Source organism: Pristis pectinata, chromosome 28 (genome assembly GCF_009764475.1).
Source record: "Pristis pectinata isolate sPriPec2 chromosome 28, sPriPec2.1.pri, whole genome shotgun sequence".
Classification (NCBI taxonomy): Eukaryota; Metazoa; Chordata; class Chondrichthyes; order Rhinopristiformes; family Pristidae; genus Pristis; species Pristis pectinata.
The window spans coordinates 27,189,706-27,208,754 of NC_067432.1; the positions used below are offsets into that span (position 1 = coordinate 27,189,706).

At 45.1% G+C, this 19,049-nt stretch overlaps 1 protein-coding gene across 2 annotated transcripts in view; it reads right to left on the reverse strand.

Annotated features, from left to right (window-relative positions):
* lipca (lipase, hepatic a) overlaps positions 1-19,049 on the reverse strand; it is a 52,841-nt gene that overhangs the window by 13,504 nt on the left and 20,288 nt on the right. The window contains exons 2-4 of one of the 2 annotated variants that reach the window (XM_052040557.1): positions 15,486-15,661; positions 12,809-12,988; positions 20-137 (exon numbers count right to left, since the gene is read on the reverse strand). In XM_052040557.1, the coding sequence (XP_051896517.1) occupies positions 20-137; positions 12,809-12,988; positions 15,486-15,661 (474 nt within the window). Of the gene's footprint in view, positions 1-19; positions 138-12,808; positions 12,989-15,485; positions 15,665-19,049 lie in introns of both variants that reach the window. The other variant, XM_052040556.1, reaches the window with a different exon arrangement.

Sequence of the window (19,049 nt, forward strand, 5' to 3'; positions counted from 1 at the left end):
TTTGCATTTTGAGCATTACCTGTTATCCTCCCAATTTTGGTTGGCCCGGTGATATAACTTCCAGCAAATCCTGACACGTGAGCACCAAGACTGTATCCAATCAGATGAACCTTTCTTTTTGAAACCTTAAAGAATTCCTGAGAATGTGGAAGATTCAGACCGTCAGCAGAGGCATCCTTGCAATCTTCAAATGTCTAATGCAAAACATCTGCATGCATGAAAATGTAGCCCTCTGTCGCCGCTAGTAACCAATCAATAAGGACTCAGGGAACATGAGTGGGCAGATGTGCTCCAGCTCAAATTAGTTGCTCTTGATCAAAACCATGAAATACCCAATTTGTAAATTAACACCATGATCATTTAAACAGATGCTCTGCACAGATCTCTTCGTCACCTGCTGTGGACAGAATGTTTGTCTCCCTCATCACAAGTTGTAATTGTACTCCAAAGGCGCGTTACTGATAAACTGCCTTGGCCTGTCCTGAGGTTGTGAAGAGTGAAATAAAAAATGGAAATTATTTTATTGAGTCAATTGAATTAATCTTTGAAATGTATTTTAGATTAGGCTAGAACAATTAATTTTGATTTTTATATCTGAAATGCATTATTCTTTATTAAGGACTGATTGACTAAGGTGCAGTATACAAGAAATCTTTTGGTTAGCTTGGTAGCAGTGCAGAAGATTTTTCCTTGTCATGGTTTTCCAATAGATCACTGCATAACATTCCCAAACCTAGAGGTGCCAGATATTATGAAAGTGTTGGAAAAAAGCAGTGTATACTTTTTGTATTTAAATTGAAACTTGCGTAGAACAACAGCCTGCCCTCAGAGCTACACTGACATGTTCCAACAGAGATTCTTCATTGTGAAATTTATATCATTTACTTGACCAAATTCCAAGTGAATTTTAAAAAGGTTTAATTTTGATAAAATATGCATTGGACTCCTGAGGACTACAAAACCCAGCTGCTAAAAAGGGTAAATTTGGATCCTGCGCTAATAACATGGGTCATTCAATTTGTACCAGAAATTCTGCATTTGTCTTGCATTGTATTTATCCTCCTTGAGTTCTGTTGTACTCAGACAAGTTTCGGGCTCAGTCACTTAAGTCCCTTGCCTCCCTCTCTCAGGCCAGAGCATCTATTATCCACAGTTGTATCTCTACACTCAACACTCTAATACCTCTTTGCTCCCACCCTGTACATATGCACAAGTTGTTCAGAACTCTGCTGAATACTCCACACCCTCCTGGTGTTTCACTGGCCCTCTTGTCTCCAACACAAGTTCTCTTTTGCAGATTCCTCCGTGGACTCACCGTTCCTGCCACCGCAGCCTGTTCCTGTTCTGTGGTCTGGGCTCCGGTCTTTGTATCAGCTCTGGTCTCTGTTCAACATGCGTGGCAGAATCTTTGATCATCTAAGTTTTACTTCTGTAATGCCGTCTATTAAACCGGTTTCACTGCTCTTCTCTCTCCAGTGTTAAGTGAGTCTTCACCCTTTTTTGGGCATACCTGCAGGTATCTATTCTCTTTTTCAATGGATTAGTATCTATTTCCCCTCTGTCATCTACTTGGGATATCACTCCCTTAAATTTACTACTTAAATTTCCATTTGGTTGGTTATATTTGAGGATTACATGAATAAGAAAGAAATATTTTCTGCTGTAATCCAAAGATTTTACACCATGTTACACAGCAAAAGATTAAGATGGAAGGATTCTTTATGGAGCATCCGGGATGGGAGAAAGTAGACAGGATGGTTAGTGAGCTGTTTACTCCGCAGGTACGGAGCGAGACACATGGGTGAACAGCAAGAAAGAAAGGCAGATTAGTGCAGGAGTGCCCTGTAGCCACTCCCCTCACTACCAAGTATACTGTGTTGGGTTCTGTTCTTCCAGGAGAACTGCAGCAACAGCCCAGTTCGTGGCACCACAGTGGGTGTTTCTGCATAGAAAGGGGGGCGGGAGGGAACAGGACTGGGTAGGGGATCCTATTGCATCATTGCCTCGCTGGTGCCAGGGTCAAGGATGTCTCGGAGTGGCTGCAGGACATCCTGAAAGGGGAGGGTGAACAGCCAGAGGTTGTGACATAGGTAGGAGAAGCGATAACCTCCTGCAACATGAGTTTGGGGAGCTCAGTCACTGTTTAAAGACCAGGACCTCAAAGGTTGTAATATCTGGGTTGCTTTGAGCTAATGAGTTTAGGAAGAGTTGGAGAGGTCAGATGAATATGTGGCTGAAGGGATGGTGCAGGAGGATGGACTTTAGGGTTTTGGATCATTGGGATCGTTTCTGGGGAAGGTGGGACCTGTACAATTGGGATGGCTGAAGCAGAGTGGAGCCAACATCTTTGCTGGGAGGTTTACTGTTGGGGAAGGTTTAGACAAGTTGGCAGGGGAAGGGGCTCAGAGTAGGTATTCAGGTGGAGAGGTACAATCAGCAGTCACCTAGAGAAATAGTAAGTCCAGTAGTCAGAACAAGCGAGTGAACGTGAAGGGAATTCAAACCTAAACTGCATCTCTTTTAATGCAACAAGTATAGCCAGTAGAGTAGGTAAACTCAAAGCTTTAATTACCACAGGGGTCTACGATGTTCAGAGACCTCACTGAGACATGGTTGAAGGATGGGCAGGACTGGCAACTCAATACCCTATGGCACAGGCAAGACGGAGGGGGAAATAAAGGGCAGGAGGTATTGTACTGTTAGTCAAGGAATGCATTACTTCATTACTGAGGGATAATGTCCTCGAAAGCTCCTCAAACGAGGCCATATGGGTGGAAGATAGAAACAAGAAGGGTGCTGTCACTTTGCTGGGGTTGTGTTACAGCCCTCCCAACAGTCAACAGGAGATGGAGGAACAGATATGTAGCAAATATCAGAGAGATGTGATAAAAATCGGGTAATCTTACAGGGGGATTTTAATTTCCCAAAAATTAATTGAGATTGCCTTAGCATTAAAGGGGGCAGAAAGGTGTGTCCAGTTTTGACACAGTACCAGCGAGGGAAGGAGCATTACTGGACCTGATCTTTTAAATTTTTAAAAAAAAATTTATTTACAGCGTGGTAACAGGCCCTTCCGGCCCAACGAGTCTGCGCCGTCCATTTTAAACCCATATTAACCTACCCGTACGTCTTTAGAACGTGGGAGGAAACCGGAGCACCCGGAGGAAACCCACGCAGACACGGGAGAACGTACAAACTCCTTACAGACAGCGACGGGAATCGAACCCCGATCACTGGTGCTGTAATAGCGTCGGGCTAACCGCTACGCTACAGTGCTGCCCAAATGGATGAAATTCAAATGAATGAAGGAATGAAGCTGGTTGGGTGGAGGGAGTGTCTGTGGGGGAGCATTCTGGAGATGGTGACCATAACTCCTCGTATTTTAAAGTGGTTATGGAAAAGGATAGGGATGGACCAGGGATAAAGGTCTTTCATTGGAGGAAGGCCAATTACGTTAATGTGTGGGACGACCTGGCAAAGGTAGATCGGGAGCATCTACGTGTCTGCGTCTGCGTAGTGGGAAGCTTTCAAAGCAGCAAAAGTTCAAGGCCAGCAGGTAACAAGAAAAGGGAACCCTGCATGTCATGGGATATTAAGGATTGGATAAAGAGAAAACAAAGCAAGTGTATAATGGTATCGGGAACTAATGATGGGGAAGGTCTGTCAGGAGGATAAAAGGTGCAGGAAGGTGCTTAAAAAATGAGGAAGGCAAAGAGGAGTCACGAAAAGTCATTGGCAGACAGGATTAAGGTAAATCGGAAGGTGTTCTATAAGTATATTAAGGGCAAAAAAAATCACCAGGGAAAAAGTAGGGGTCCATTAGGGACAATTGGGGCAACCTGTGCGTGGAGCCAGGAGGTAATGGTGAGGTCTTAAATGAATACTTTTCATCATTATTCACAAAAGAAACAGACTTTGTAGTTGGAGAATTCAGTGAATGGGAAGGTGAAAGGCCAGTGCAGGTCTCCAATAACAAAGAGGAGGTACTCAGTGCCTTGGCGGGCTTAAAGGTGGATAAATCCCCAGGTCTGGTTGAGATTGAGTCCCTAGCACTAGATGAGATTTATCCCAGGCTGCTGTGGTAGGTAAGGGAAGAACATAGAACATGGAACACTACAGCACAGTACAGGCCCTTCGGCCCACAATGTTGTGCCAACATTTTACCCTGCTCCAAGATCTACCTAACCCTTCCCTCCCACATAGTCCCCCATTTCTCTATCATTTTGTGTCTATCTAAGAGTCTCTTAAATGTCCCTAATGTATCTGCCCCTACAACGTCTGCTGGCAGTGTGTTCCACGTACCCACCACTCCCTGTGTAAAAAAACTGACATCCCCCTTATAGCTTCTTCCAATCACCTTAAAATTATGCCCCCTCGTGTTAGCCATTGTCGCCCTGGGAAAAAGTCTCTGACTGTCCACTCAATCTATGCCTCTTATCATCTTGTCCACCTCTATCAAGTCACCTCTCATCCTCCTTCTCTCCAAAGAGAAAAGCCCGAGCTCACACAGAAGAGATCGCTGGGGCTCTGACTGATATTTTTAAATCTTCACTGGACACGTGAGGTAACGGAGGGCAGCAAATGTGGTCCTTTGTTTCAAGAAAGGCAGCAGTGTAACTAGACCTGTGAGCCTAACGTCAATGGCAGGGAAGATTCTCAGTGAGGGGATTAATGATCACTTGGAAAGGCAGGGACTAATCAGAAACAGTCGGCATGGCATTGTCAAGGGCAGATCCTGTCTGACCAATTTGACTGAATTCTTTGAGGTAACAACGTATATCGATGAGGGCAGGGTAGTAGATGTGATTTACATGGACTTTAGCATGGCCAATGACAAGGTCCCACATGGGAAACTGCTTCAAAAGGTTAGAGCCCATGCGACCCAAGGCAATTGGCTCGGCAATAGGAGACAGGTTTTTTTGCGATTGGATGTCTCTGACTCGTGATGTCCCACAAGGACTGGTGTTGGGACCTTTGCTGTTTACGATATGCATGAATGGCTTGGATATGGATATGGGAGGTACAATCAGTAAGCTTGCAGATGACACGATGATTGGCGGATTTGCAGAAGGCAGGCTTAGGCTGCAGAGAGGCATCAATGTGTTGATGAAGTGGGTTGAGAAATGGCAGATGCAGTTTAATCCAGAGAAATGTGAGGTGATACATTTTGGGAGTACTAACGAGGCTCAGACATACACTATATATGGTAGGGTCTTGGGGAGTATTGAGGAGCAGAGGGACGTTGGAGTACAAGTCAATGGATCATTGAAGGTGGCAGCACAGGTAGGAAGGTATGTGGGATACAGGCTTTCATTAATCAGGGCATAAAATACAGAAGTAGGGAGATTATGCTCCAACTTTATAATTTTGTGTAAATTCTGGTCACCAGACCATAGGAAGGAGGTGACAGATCTGGAGAGGGTGCAGAAGAGATTTAGCAGGATGTTGCCGGGGATGGAGCAGTCCAGTTATAAACGGAGACTGGAGAAGCTTGGTCTGTTCTCCCCTGGGCGGAGGAGGTCAGGACGGACACGACTGAGGTATAAAGTTATGAGGGGTATAGATGGGGTAGACTGCACGAAAACTTTCCCCATGTCAGGGGGAGACTAAACCAGAGGATGTAGATTTTGGGTAAGGGGGAAGGGATTTAGAGAGGATATGAAGGGGACCTTCACCCAGAGAACGGTGAGTACCTGGAACGCACTGCCCGAGAGAGTGGTGGAAGCTGGGTCACTGGCAGAAGTGTCTAGGTGAGCACTTGAATCACTTATGCACAGAAGGCTATGGACCAAGTGCTGGGTGACGGGACCAATACGGAAGAGTGCCCACTGACGAGCATGGATGAATTGGGCTGAGTGGCCGGTCTCCGTGATGGACGATTCTGTGACTCTAAGGATGGTTTGAGGATGTCGGAATTATTCAGGAATCTGATGTTGACTGTAGTTCCCACACGCACCAGTAGGTGGCCAACCTATTTACCCCCGGTTTGTTCTATAAGATCCCTATAAATCCAACAAAGTGTTTCACCCAAAGCTGACATTCATAAATCACCCAAGTGAGGGCCAAATGGGTCCTGGTTTTGCCTCTCCCTCCATGGGATACATGCAGAATGTTTGTTCTTCCAGCTGAATTCGGACGCTCTCCCTCAGCTCCAGCTCCACAACACTGAGAACTGTAATGTCACCATCTCCCGCTCACAACCGAATTGGGAAATGCCACAAGTTTTGCCTCACTTTCCACCGTTCTCTTGCCCTCACACGGTCTCTTTCTGCTTCCTTTCTTCTGCAGCTTCCTTATCTCCGTTCCCAGGGATTGGCTATCGGCCAGCGTTCGCTCACTCTCACAGCTACCATGGCAACACTTCCTCCCACACTGCTTCCTGTTCTCCCGATTTATCCATCTCCGTTGCATGGAGCGGTTTAGTGAAAGGGAATAAAAACAGAAAGTCCAGAAAACTCAGCAGTTCAGGCAGCATCATGAAGGGTCTCGGACCTGAAACATTAACTCTGCTTCCCGCTCCACAGACGCTGCCTGACCTGCTGAGTGTTTCCTGTTTTATGTCAAATTTCCAGCAGCTGGATTTCCAGTCATTTTCATCCAGTGAAAGGGAAGTCTTGTTCAATCACACTGCTGGAGATCTTTGAAGAACACGCATGTGCGGTGGGTCAGGGGGCGAGCGGTGGATGTGCTAAGTTTGGACTTCCAGAAAGCATTTGATAAAGAGCTGCATCATCTTGGACAACATGGCCTCTATTTTGAGGACACTGCATCCAGATAAGATGACGACATTCAACCTGACTTCAAGCCTATTACCCGTCACTTTAAATGTCCCCTATTCAGCTCCAACCTTGACCTCTTACAATTTTCAAGTAAGGTCAGGAAATGGACCGTTTAAGGAAGCACATTTTGGACTCAACACTCAAGTAACTTCACAAAATGGTTGCTCTCTCCCTATTTTCCTTCCTTCCTTGTCGCATTACCATCCTTTTCTCCTTGCACTACTATCCCTGCTCCGGAGACACAGGAGACTGCAGCTGCTGGAATCTGGAGCAACAAACACTCTGCCGGAGGAACTCCGCAGGTTGAGCAGCATCTGTGGGAGGAAAGGAATTGTCGACGTTTCGGGTCAAAACCCTGCATCAGGACAGTTAACCTCTCCTGCTCTCCAGGTATCACACACCATTGTTTCCCATTTCCTCATTTCTCAACTCGGAAGCCTGTTTATCTCTAACTTATTCCTAGTTCATCGATCCAAGTGCTAGCTGTTTGTGTGATGATAGTACTGAAAGAGATAGCATAAAATATGGGCCCATTGGCAAGGTTTGAAATTCTCATCAGGCGAAGTGTATTAACATATATCTATCCCTGACATTGCGGAATATTTCAAGCATTTTGAAGATCATATTTTTCAAACCTGGTAAGGTTAATCACAAATATATGAAATAAATTGGTCCACAACTTCTTAAAATTTTCCAAAAACTGTCCTCTGCTTGAATCTATAGAAATAGAGTGGCTCTAAAATCGATGAAACACAAATACGTAATTGTAACTTTAAATTTCTTTCTACTGTACTTTCCAGGGTGCTGTGTGTTATCCTGTCCTGTAACATGGTGCACTAAACACAGCTGACATCCTGCAGAATATAGTCAAAGATATTTCAAAGCTCCAGGATTTCAGTCTATTTTCTAGTGTAGCAGGGAATCCAAGGTGTGGCACTTAAGCAGCTGGGGCACAGACAAGGGGTCATCTTACCTGCTGTGGCAGTGATCCAGTGATACACCCATTGGAGACTTGGCACCATAGAATAATGGAACATGGCCCTACACCTTTTCCAAAACTGATTGGCTTGTTTGGTTATTTCAGAGACAATTAACCCATTGCTATACATGACAATCAAAAAACTACAGTGAAACAAAGGACTGCAGATGCTGGAATCTCGATGAAAAACACGATGATGCCGGAGGAACTCAGCAGGCCAGGCAGCATCCGTGGAGAAAAGCAGGCGGTCAACGTTTCGGGTCAGGACCCTTCCTCAGGACTGAAGATAGGAAAAGGGGGAAGCCCGATATATAGGAGGGAAAAGCAGAGCAGTGATAGGTGGACAAAAGAGGGGAGGCGGTGTGGGCACAGTGTGGTGATGGGTAGATGCAGGTAAGAGACAGTGATATGCAGGTGCGGGGGAGGAGGGGAGAGCAGACCCACCGGGGGACGGGTCAAAGATAAGGAGAGAGAGGCAAAGAAGGGCTAGGAAAGGGAGGAAGAGAAGAAGCATGGTGGCAGTGGGGGGGAGGGGTTGTGGGGAAGGGGGGTGGGGAATGACCTAAGGTGGGAGAGTTCAATGTTCATGCTGTTAGGCTGCAAGCTTCCAAGACGGAAAATGAGGTTAAGGGAGGCGCAGGTGAATCTGTGTCTCACCTGAAAGGACTGTTTGGGTCCGTGGATGGAGGTGGTGTAGGGGTAGGTGTTGCACCTATGGCAGGGGGCAGTGGAAAGTCTCCGGGGTGGGAGCGGGATGGGGGAGGGAGGGGAACGGAGTGAAGTAGGGAGTCGCAGAGAGAGTGTCTTGGAAAATGTTGCCAGAAAAATGTAAGCTAGAGAATGGTTTTGTGTATTTCCTTAACACTCTGAAATCAGTGTGCCTGCAGATTCAAATTTAGATCCAAGTTACTGGACGAAACACAGCTTGTCCTCTCAAGTTATCTATTCCCTGCATGTTTTCTTTGAAGAACCTATGGCTGGCTCGACGGCACTCATTCACCTGTGCTCCGAGGTGCAGGGCGCCACTCCTTCCTCCCCCACCTGGCTCCATCTGCCCATCAACTCTCCTCACCTGGGTCCACCTATCGCCTGCCACCCCCTGCCTCGTTCTTCCCCCCACCTCCTTACACTGACTACCTTCCCTCTACACTCTCATTCCTGAAGCAGGGTCACGACTGTCCACAAGTACTGCCGGACCCACTGAGTTCCCCCGGCAGTTTAGTTTTTGTTCCAGATTACAGCATCTGCAGTCTTTTGTGCATCGCTGTCATGATTGTGCTTGATGTGCTGTTTCCTCTCTAGGTGCTCTCTGAGTATCCTGGCCTAACCCTACAGGATTTTGACTGCGGGCTGTGACTCCACTGTACACAGAGAAACTAATTTTGTGGTCAAGTGATTTTGTTTAGCTTTTATGTTACTGGTGGACTCCCTCTCTCAATGTTTTTAAAGAGATTTATTTCTGTACTTTAACCAGTTTTGACTTTGTTTTTCCTGATTTTAACAAGTTTCACCCTAAAGCATTTTAACTGTGGTTAAAATTAACCACAGTTAATTAACCACAGTTAATCAGTGTACATGCTCTGGTGGTCCATGGTTTCAGTTAAGTGCCACACAAGGCAAGCCACAGTTTGCTTCATGATGGAAAAACCTGGATCAGAATGTGATCTATTGCAGAGGTATCGCTGGCAGTGATCCTGCCATCAATAGTAGTAAATGAGGAAAAACTGCTCCCGCTGATGCAGTAAACCATCAGTTCTGACAGTGGTGCTGGTTCACCTGAGCAGCTGATCCTTCAACATGCCAATCATTGTAGCGTTTATCCGTTGGGTTCAGGACAAGAACCAACATTAATCCATCAGTTCCTGCCATTGCTACTGATTTAGCCCAGAATGCTTGTGGGCCACATTCTGTGCATTACCAATTAGGGCAGCATGACTTGAAGCTAATGGAGATGGGAATGTGCAGGGGGTCAGGCTAATGGAGATGGGAATGTGCAGGGGGTCAGACTAATGGAGATGGGAATGTGCAGGGGGTCAGGCTAATGGAGATGGGAATGTGCGGTGGGTCAAGCAGGGCCAGTGGACAGGGAAAAGGAGCAAGATCATCAAACTGAATCGTTATCTCTGTTTCACTAGCAGCTGAGGATCTCAAGGATCTTCTGTTCTAAATTTACATTTAATTGGAACTGTGTTGAGTAAATTATCAATTAAAAATCATATTTGAAACTCTGAAGGTCATTCTGTGCAAACCCCTTACGGTCTTTCTGACCACCTTCTGTCATCATCAAGGTCCCCACCCACCCGGGACATTCTCTCTTCTCTCCTCTCCCATTAGGCAGAAGATACAGGAGCCTGAGGGCATGTACCACCAGACTTAAGGACAGCTTCTACCCCACTGTGATAAGACTATTGAACGGTTCCCTTATATGATGAGATGGACTCTGACCTCACAATCTACCTTGTTGTGACCTTGCACCTTATCGTCTACCTGCACTGCACTTTCTCTGTAGCTTTGACACTTTACTCTGTACTGTTATTGTTTTTATCTGTACTACTTCAATGCACTGCAATGTAACTCAATGTAACTGCACTGTGTAATGAATTGACCTGTATGATCGGTATGCAAGACAAGTTTTTCACTGTACCTCGGTACAAGTGACAATAATAAACCAATACCAATACCAATGCCAATACAATGGATTATTGCCATCTCTAGTATGTTAAGTATCTCACTGAACTCTACCTTGACCTTTACAAATGCTTGCCCTTTCTAGTAAACAATGGTATTTTAATTTGAAACAAGACTCCCAGCCTCAGGTAGTCAGGGATGCACACTGTGCTCCAGTGTAGTCTGAGGTGCACACTGTGCTCCAGTGTAGTCAGAGGTGCACACTGTGCTCTAGTGTTGTCAGAGGTGCACACTGTCCCCCAGTGTAGTCAGAGGTGCACACTGTTCTCCAGCGTAGTCAGAGGTGCACACTGTGCTCCAGTTGAAGTTGGGGCACAAATCCCATTGGACGCACAAGATTAACTATGAATTAAGTAACAAAATGGGTAACTCCAGACAAATGATGTGGAGACACACTTTCAAATCTACATTCGATTAACTAAATGTTGGGAATGAAAAGCTTGTATCAGTAATGGTAACTTTGTAAAAACAGATTGTTGCAAAAAAAAAAATTTTGTACGTTTTTTACTGAGAGAGTGGTGGATGCCTGGAATGCGTTGCCTGATAGGGCGGTGGAGGCAAATTCATTGGAGCTTTGAAGAGGGGCTTGGATGGGCACATGAATGAGAGGAAAATGGAGGGATATGGGCATTCTGTAGGTAGGAGGGATTAGCTCTGTCAGCACAACATTGTGGGCTGAAGGGCCTAAGTTCTAAGTTCACCAATAACTTTTACAACAGGGAACCTGCTGTTCCTACTGGGCCGGTCTACATGTGACCGCAAACATGGCTAACTAGCTGCAAAGCTACCTAGGAAACCACCCAGACAGTCCGAGCCGATGTCAGTGGGTCATCACTTTCTCTGGGCAACTAAAGACAATGAATGTCGGGCCAAAGACTGCTGGAGGGACTCAGCAGGTCAGGCAGCATCTGTGGAGAGAAAGGAATGGTTGACTGATGCAGGGTCTCAAGCTGAAACGTTGACCATTCTTTGCCCTCCACCTGACCTGCTGAGTTCCTCCAGCGGTTTGGTTTTGGCTCCAGATTCCGGGATCGGCAGTCTCTTGTGTCTCACAATGATCGTGGGGCTTGCCTGGGATGTTCACGGAGTGAGTGACTGAAGCAAGGCAATAGAAATCAGTCTTACAGAAGGGACTACAGAGCTCTAGTTGGATTTGGTAAATCCTGCTTTCAGTCTGAAAGTTATGCTGAAAGTGCAGAAAAAATATCTGAGTGGTTAAATAGGGGGGTGGCAGGGTGGAAGTTAATGTGGGGAGAATAAAATGGATTAGAATGGGATGAGGATCGATGGTCAGCATGGACTCGATGGGCTGAAGGGCCTGTTTCTGTGCTGTATCTCTCCACGACATTGTGGCATCAGTCTGCGATGTTAACTCTGTTTCTCCCTGGCTGTTGGCTGAGCAATCCACCCAGCCCATTGAGCCCGTCCTGTTGTTCAATGAGGCTGTGGCTGCCCTGCGACCAAATGCCATGGAGAGCAGAGAAACTCGCTCCAGGGAGGGATGTGGACCAGATGAAGCAGTGTAACAGAAAACGGGAACCAAAAAATGAAGGCAGAATCCGTAGCGGAAAAGAAAATGAATGAAGCAACTCAATGTTGAAAGATTAATCAAAGGGAAATGTAACAGAACAAAACAGAGTTAAAGAAACTAAAGGGAATGAAAACTTAAGAGGAAAACAAGAGCGATAATTAAACAAGTAGAGAGGCTCTTCAAGTGGACAAAAGAGCCAAGAAAAATGAGGAAAGGCATTGAGAAGAACAAGGTAGATAAACGCTTTGAAGTCCGTGGGTAATTCCTTTTTATTTTGCGTGTTATTTTCCACTTTCACTGTGCAGCCTGTGTTATCAATTTATTCCTCTCTGTACCACAGTGAATAGAGCTCGCCATAATTTGTATTGGCTGGAGGTTTGGATCTCACTAGAAACCCGTGGGCCTGAAGATCCTCTGACACTGGAAAGTTGATTCTTTCCTTACGTCTTTATTGATCGCCTGACAGGCTTCCTGATCTGAGCTTTGGCTGATTCCAGTGCTTTCAATTGGTGGTGAGCATCAAATTGAAAAGCTCCTGAATAAGCAGTAATTGAATTCATTGACCTGACCAAGGTCGGACATATTTCATTCTGTGCTTCTCCTTCTCCAACCTGTGAAAATAAAAATGGTTCTGGGACTTTGCAGCTGCTACTTTCTAGCCTTTAATTGGACAATATTTATTGAGTCTGTTTGCCACTGCTGAGTTTTCTAATCACTCAGCGATGACCTTGGGTATTGATTTGACTGCAGGGCGAAGAACGTCAAATCAAAAATAAGCAATAACTGTGGGAGAAATGAAACCATTAGATGGTGCCTGTTTCATAGACTCACCTCCAGCCAGTCTAACAAGTCTGCAATCTCCTGGCCCACTATCCGTGTATTCTTCACTGCGATTGGATAATGCTGATGTGCCAGAGTCAGCCAATCAACTATAATCACATTGACGTCCTTCAGTTTTACTTTTAGTGCAGTTGACATTTTCCAGATCCAGTTTTCGTGGACTCCATCGACCTGGAGAGACCAAGAGTTTGAGATTGGTGAGAATCCATTTTGCACTTACTCTTCCATCACAAGTGTTAGTTCTATCAGGAGGAAGGAGTCTGACGAGTAAGGCAGATGAACTTAGAGCATTGATCAGCACATGGGAATCTGGTATCGTTGCTCTCACTGAGACATGGTTGAAGGGAGGGCAACACTGGCGGGATGATGAAATCACTCAGAGTTTCCAGCACAGAAATAGACCATGATCTGACATCCAGTGTTTACACATCACATGGCCTCCTCATCCTACCTCTCCTAACCCTCCTGTACTCTTCCCATTCCTTCCTCTCTCGTGTAATCCTCAAAGGTGCGCCTCCAGCATGCTTCATTCTTAAACATGCAGTCAGACATGAGTGATGAACTGCATTCATCAGACTAGATAAGTGGCTAAAAATATTCATGAATTGATATAAAACACAAGCTAATGTGGAAGCTACAGCAATCTTAGTCTTTTTCTTATGTAAACTTGAAATAATTTAATTGTCAAAGCCAATTTTTTGGTTAAATTTATTAATTTCTCGGATTCAAACTAATCTTATGTTAAGCTGATTATTTTGGTTGATAGAACAGCATTTTCTGCTTTAAAACTTCTGAGTACCTTGTGAACAGATAAACAATAAATAGAGTCATAGAGAGGTACAGCGCAGGCCCTTCAGCCCATCAAGGTTGCACTCACCATTGACCTCCATTTTACACCAGTCCTATTTTTAATTCTCCCCACATTCCCATTAACTCCCCACAGATTCGACCACTCACCCACACTCTGGGAGCAATTTACGGTGGCCCGTTAACCCACCAACTCACATGTTTGGGGACGTGGGAGGAAACCAGAGCACCCAGGGGAACCCCGCACGGTCACAGGAAGAACGTGCAAACTCCACACAGACAGTGCTGGAAGTCAGGATTGAACCCGGGTCTCTGGTGCTGTGAGTCATAGTCATAGAAAGTGACCCTGTCTCAGTTTTGAATGCAATCAATGACCGAGGCTCCGCCACTGTCCCAGGACTGGGAATTCCAAAGATTTATCACCCTAGCGTGAGGAAATCCTTCCTCATTGCAGTCCTGAATGGTCCATTGGTTATTCTGAGACTGCAACGCCTAGTTCCAGATTGCTTGGCCAGGGGAAGCATGGCCCAACACTTTGTATGTTTCGATGTGTTCCCCTCTTGTTCTTCTAAACTCCAGAGAACACAGGCCTGGCCTGCTTACTTTCTCATCATACAACAGGCCTGCCATCGCAGGAACCAGTCTGCTTGGTGAATCTTTGCTGCACTCTCTCTATAGAAGCTAGAGCCTCTTTTAGCACAAAAATGTAGACAACAGTCACGGTCTCACCATGTCCCTGGATGACTGCAGTTAGACATCTTTTTTCTTGTCATAAAATTATCCGTAACAAGGGCCAACATACCATTTGCCTTCTAATTGCTTGATAACATGGCATGTTAGCTCTCAGTGATGTGTGTATGAGGAGAACAGCAACATTTCCTAATCACTTACTGTTTCAAAAACTCTGTTTACAAACACACACACACACACACACAGACACACACACACACACACACACACAGACACACACACACACAGACACAGACACACACAGACACACAGACACAGACACAGACACACACACACACACAGACACAGACACACACACACACACACAGACACACACAGACACACAGACACAGACACAGACACACACACACACACAGACACACACACACACAGACAGACAGACACACACAGACACACACACACACAGACACACACAGACACAGACACAGACACACAGACACAGGCACACACGCACAGACACACACAGACAGACACACACAGACAGACACACACACACATAGATGCACACACATAGACACACACACATATACACACATTCACAGCCACCCACCTGCACTCACACACAACCATACACACATGTGCATCCAGACACACTACACACATGCACAGACACACATGCACACACAAACATGTACACACAGTCTCACACACACCCTCACACACACACAGACACAGACACACACAAATTCACAGACACACATCCACACACAAACACAGACATGCACACACACATACAAATATAGTGAGTGTCTCACAGACACACGGACACAGAGACACAGATGCACATGCATAGACACACAGACACACACATGCATCCACACACACGCACGCGCACACACACACACACCCACACCCACACACACACACACCCACACACACCCACACCCACACACACACACACACACACCTGTTGCCCTTAATGTGTTCAATGATCAATAGACGTCCCCTGTCCCTACTACCCTGCACACTGTTCACATTCTCCTGTTCCAGATACATTAATCACTACATTGAGACTAAGCGATCTCATTTCATTCCAGATTCCATGGGGAAGGTTAGTCCTGCAGTTTACCAAACCCTTTCCTCTACCCACAAAGGAAGGAAGCAGTGTTACCGTCCATCCGTGGATGATCATCACCAAAGGATGTGAGGCGTTGAAGCTGCAGGTGTCCAGTGTCTCTGGCTGGTGAGGGGTGATGCAGCAGGCCTTTGAGTTCGATATCTGCCCCTTGAAAAGGCAAAATTTGGTGGCTGGCATGTCTGTTGTTCTTCTATAAACAGGGGTTTCTTCTGCTGTACATAAAACACACCAGGGTCATTACCAAACCATCTCAAAGGTTAACAGACGTGGGTGATCTTAAGCTGTCAGTTAAAAATAAGCAATCAAAAAGAAACTTTAACGTTTTAATTTCTTTGTGAATATTGTTTGGGCTGAGATACTTTAACTTGAACATTAAGCTTTCATGAGATTAATGAGTTCTTTGCCTATCGAGCTGCCCCCATTAATTCTCCAAAACCTTGCGGAAGTAAAAGAAAATAGATCTGAGTATTATGTTTTAAAAGGTTAATGCAGTCACTGGGGTAAAATGTGATTAAAATTCTAAGGAGCTAAGCTGTTGGCAGTGTTTCTGCTGAGACTGAAATGCTTGCATGTGGCTCAGTAATTGATAATGATATGTGTGGAGAGGTCCTCAGTCACAACACCTCAGTGGGGATCATCTGCCTTCAGTTTTAGTGGAGAGCACTAGGGGGGGCGGGAGAGGAAAGACAAATTACTGACTGCCAGTTGGGTTATTAAGTTGCTATCTATAAAGACAAACTTTTACCAACCTCAGAACATTAGCACAAGACATTTTGCTAAAATGGGGGTTCACAATCAGTTTGTTATTTTGTTTTTTCTGTAAAACCTCACTACATTGATTTGAATTAAGGAAGTACGTTGATGTCTATTCATCTATGGGTCACCTATTTTGAGATAAAATAGCCTAAAGGATTGTATTGGACCAGATTGCTGTGAATATTTCAGACTGTGATCCTCGATTGTGTGGTCACATTCAAATGCAATCACTGTTGTCATTCACAGCAAACAGGAGTGTGCACTGGGATGTCCCATAAACAGCGAATGAGGCAAAAGGTGGTTAAATGATCTTTGATGGAGGAATGTTGGCTCAGACACCAGCCGGGCCACCAGTTGCCATGGTTGTGACAACCAGAGAAATGGCAGGAATGGGATGGTGGGGTGTAGGTGAAGCCGGCCAGTTGTTGTAATGGGCTGGCTACTGACCTGTTTCCACTGGACTCAATCTCCACCATCACATCATGTCTGACTCCGGCAGTAACAGCCATACTGCTTTAAATTCAGAAATGTTATAAAAGGAAATGGTGAAATTTAATATAATTTGTTTTGTGGACAAAATACCATTAACCTCCTGTTAGCTCAGACTGACTATTGATCAGGGAAGTTGTATAGTGATAATCCACTTGCTAGGATGTTAACCCTGTGACATGAGATTCAGCCGATGAAGGCAATGCCAGCCCACTGCATGACCAATCCTGTCTGTCCCAATTGCCGGCTCTTTCCAAACAACTCTGCAATTTTTTTTTAATCTCACTCAATGTTCTGTCCACTTCCCTTTGGAAATCTGTTTCCACCATCTTTCAGGCAGTCAATTCCAGATTGTCCCTGCTCCCCGGTGAGATTCTCCACAATGTCATCAACCAATTGATGAAGAAAATACAGAAATTCTGCTGCTAAAATCTCAAAGATTCACAGTTATCATGAGAGTCAAAATTTTAGAGAAAACTCTAAGATTCACAATGATAGTTTGCAGCAAAGAACATCAAAGGTTTTGGGGTCTTACAACACCCATAACAAGTTAGAAGTTTTGTGTAGAATAAGAGCATAATTAATTCTGATAACAGGTTTGTTTTAATATAAAGAACAGCAATAAACTTTGTTTATACTTTGCCCTTAAAGTGACAGGATATCCCATGGGCCTTCACATGAGCATTATCAAACATAAGTTGACATCAAACCACAGAAGGAAATTTTAAGTGAACACCAAAAAACTGCAGATGCTGGAAAGCTGAAATAAAAACATAAAATGCTAGAAATACTTGGCAGATCAAGAAATAGAAAGGAAACAGAGTCAACATCTCACATCTGTTTCTCTCTCCACCGATGCTGCCTGACCTGCTGAGTGTTTCCAGCATTTTATGGTTTTATTTATTGTTGAAGGAATAAAAGCTTGGTTGAGGTAGTAGATTTTAAGGGATGTCTTAAAGAAGGAGGAAAGAGAGACAATGGAGGGGGAGAGGTTTGGGAAGGGAATTCCAGAGCGGGGGTGTTGTGTGAAATTGTTCTTTATTGTCTTAAGGATCAAGGACTCGGAACACGAGCTTTGTGGACCAAAACTAGTTTAATCACAAAGGCAAACGTGGGACAGAATGGATGGGAACAGACACACGCTCACTCACGCACAGGATACCACGAACATGAGAGGGGATCGCAAGTAGTTTAGGATACACACACACACACACACACACACACACAAGCACACAGTAACAATGTACAACTTCAGGATATAACACTTCAATGCCTGTCCCACACTAGCATTGGCCCCTAATGCTCCCTGAGTCTGAGTGAAACGCTCCCTGACCATGTGGTGATGCACTCTTATCAATGATCTCTGCAGCGTTGTCTCACTACTCCCGGGGTCGTCAAAAGAGGAAGGGCTAGTGGATGCAGCCCTTTTTATGGTGCTAGGAGGCTGGGTGGAGGCTCACTGTTGTGATTTAATCGAGCCAATGGTGTGGGAGTCAAAGACAAAGGTTCCTGCCACGGCCAATGGTCAGGCAGGTTCAGAGACAAAGGATAGTGGTCAGGCAAGTTCAGAGGCAAAAGGTACTCTCACACCAGAGGGGTGGGTGGAGCCGCACCTTGATTGACAGTAGTATCACTTCCGATCAGAGGAGCAATGCTGTCCTCCGGTCAGCGGGGGTCAGTTACTGTCACGTGACGGCCATGTGGATTTCTCACAACAGGGGGGGTGGGGGGAATGAGCACTGCTGCAGAGACCAATAAGGTATGAACTATGCACACTTTCTCTCCGCACCTGGCATCATTGGGCAAAAGTCCCCTTCGGTTAGACAGCTCCTCGACTTTTTCAGTCAAAGTTGAATATTAATATTCTTGTCAATGACCTTTCAGGACCAGAACATTGAGTCTTGCATCACTGCTCATGTATCCAACATGTCAGTCATGGCCCTAAGGTACAAGGGGACCAATTTTGAGGTGTCCTCTCCTGCAGCAGTTCTACCTGTTGGGTTCATGTTTTATCATCTGTCATCCAGCTTCTAGGTCTACCTACAGGAGGCAAACTCTGTTGAACATATATAAACATGAGTACTCTGAATATTACAGCCAAATACGAGTAATATTTAGAGATAGTTATACAACAAACAATTGTTGTAATGTAAGCAAGTGCTGTGAACTAATAAAAATTATTAGTTTTGTGTTTGGTGTTGTTGCCACATGCTGTCCTTAACCAGATTGTCAAGTAATCCAGGGCACAGTAACACGGAAAAATAACCTCGGACATTAAGCACTCAAAGCCAACCACAGCACCTTGTACTTCAAACATTTACGTCTCAATGCTGTTTGCCAAGATCTGGTCTT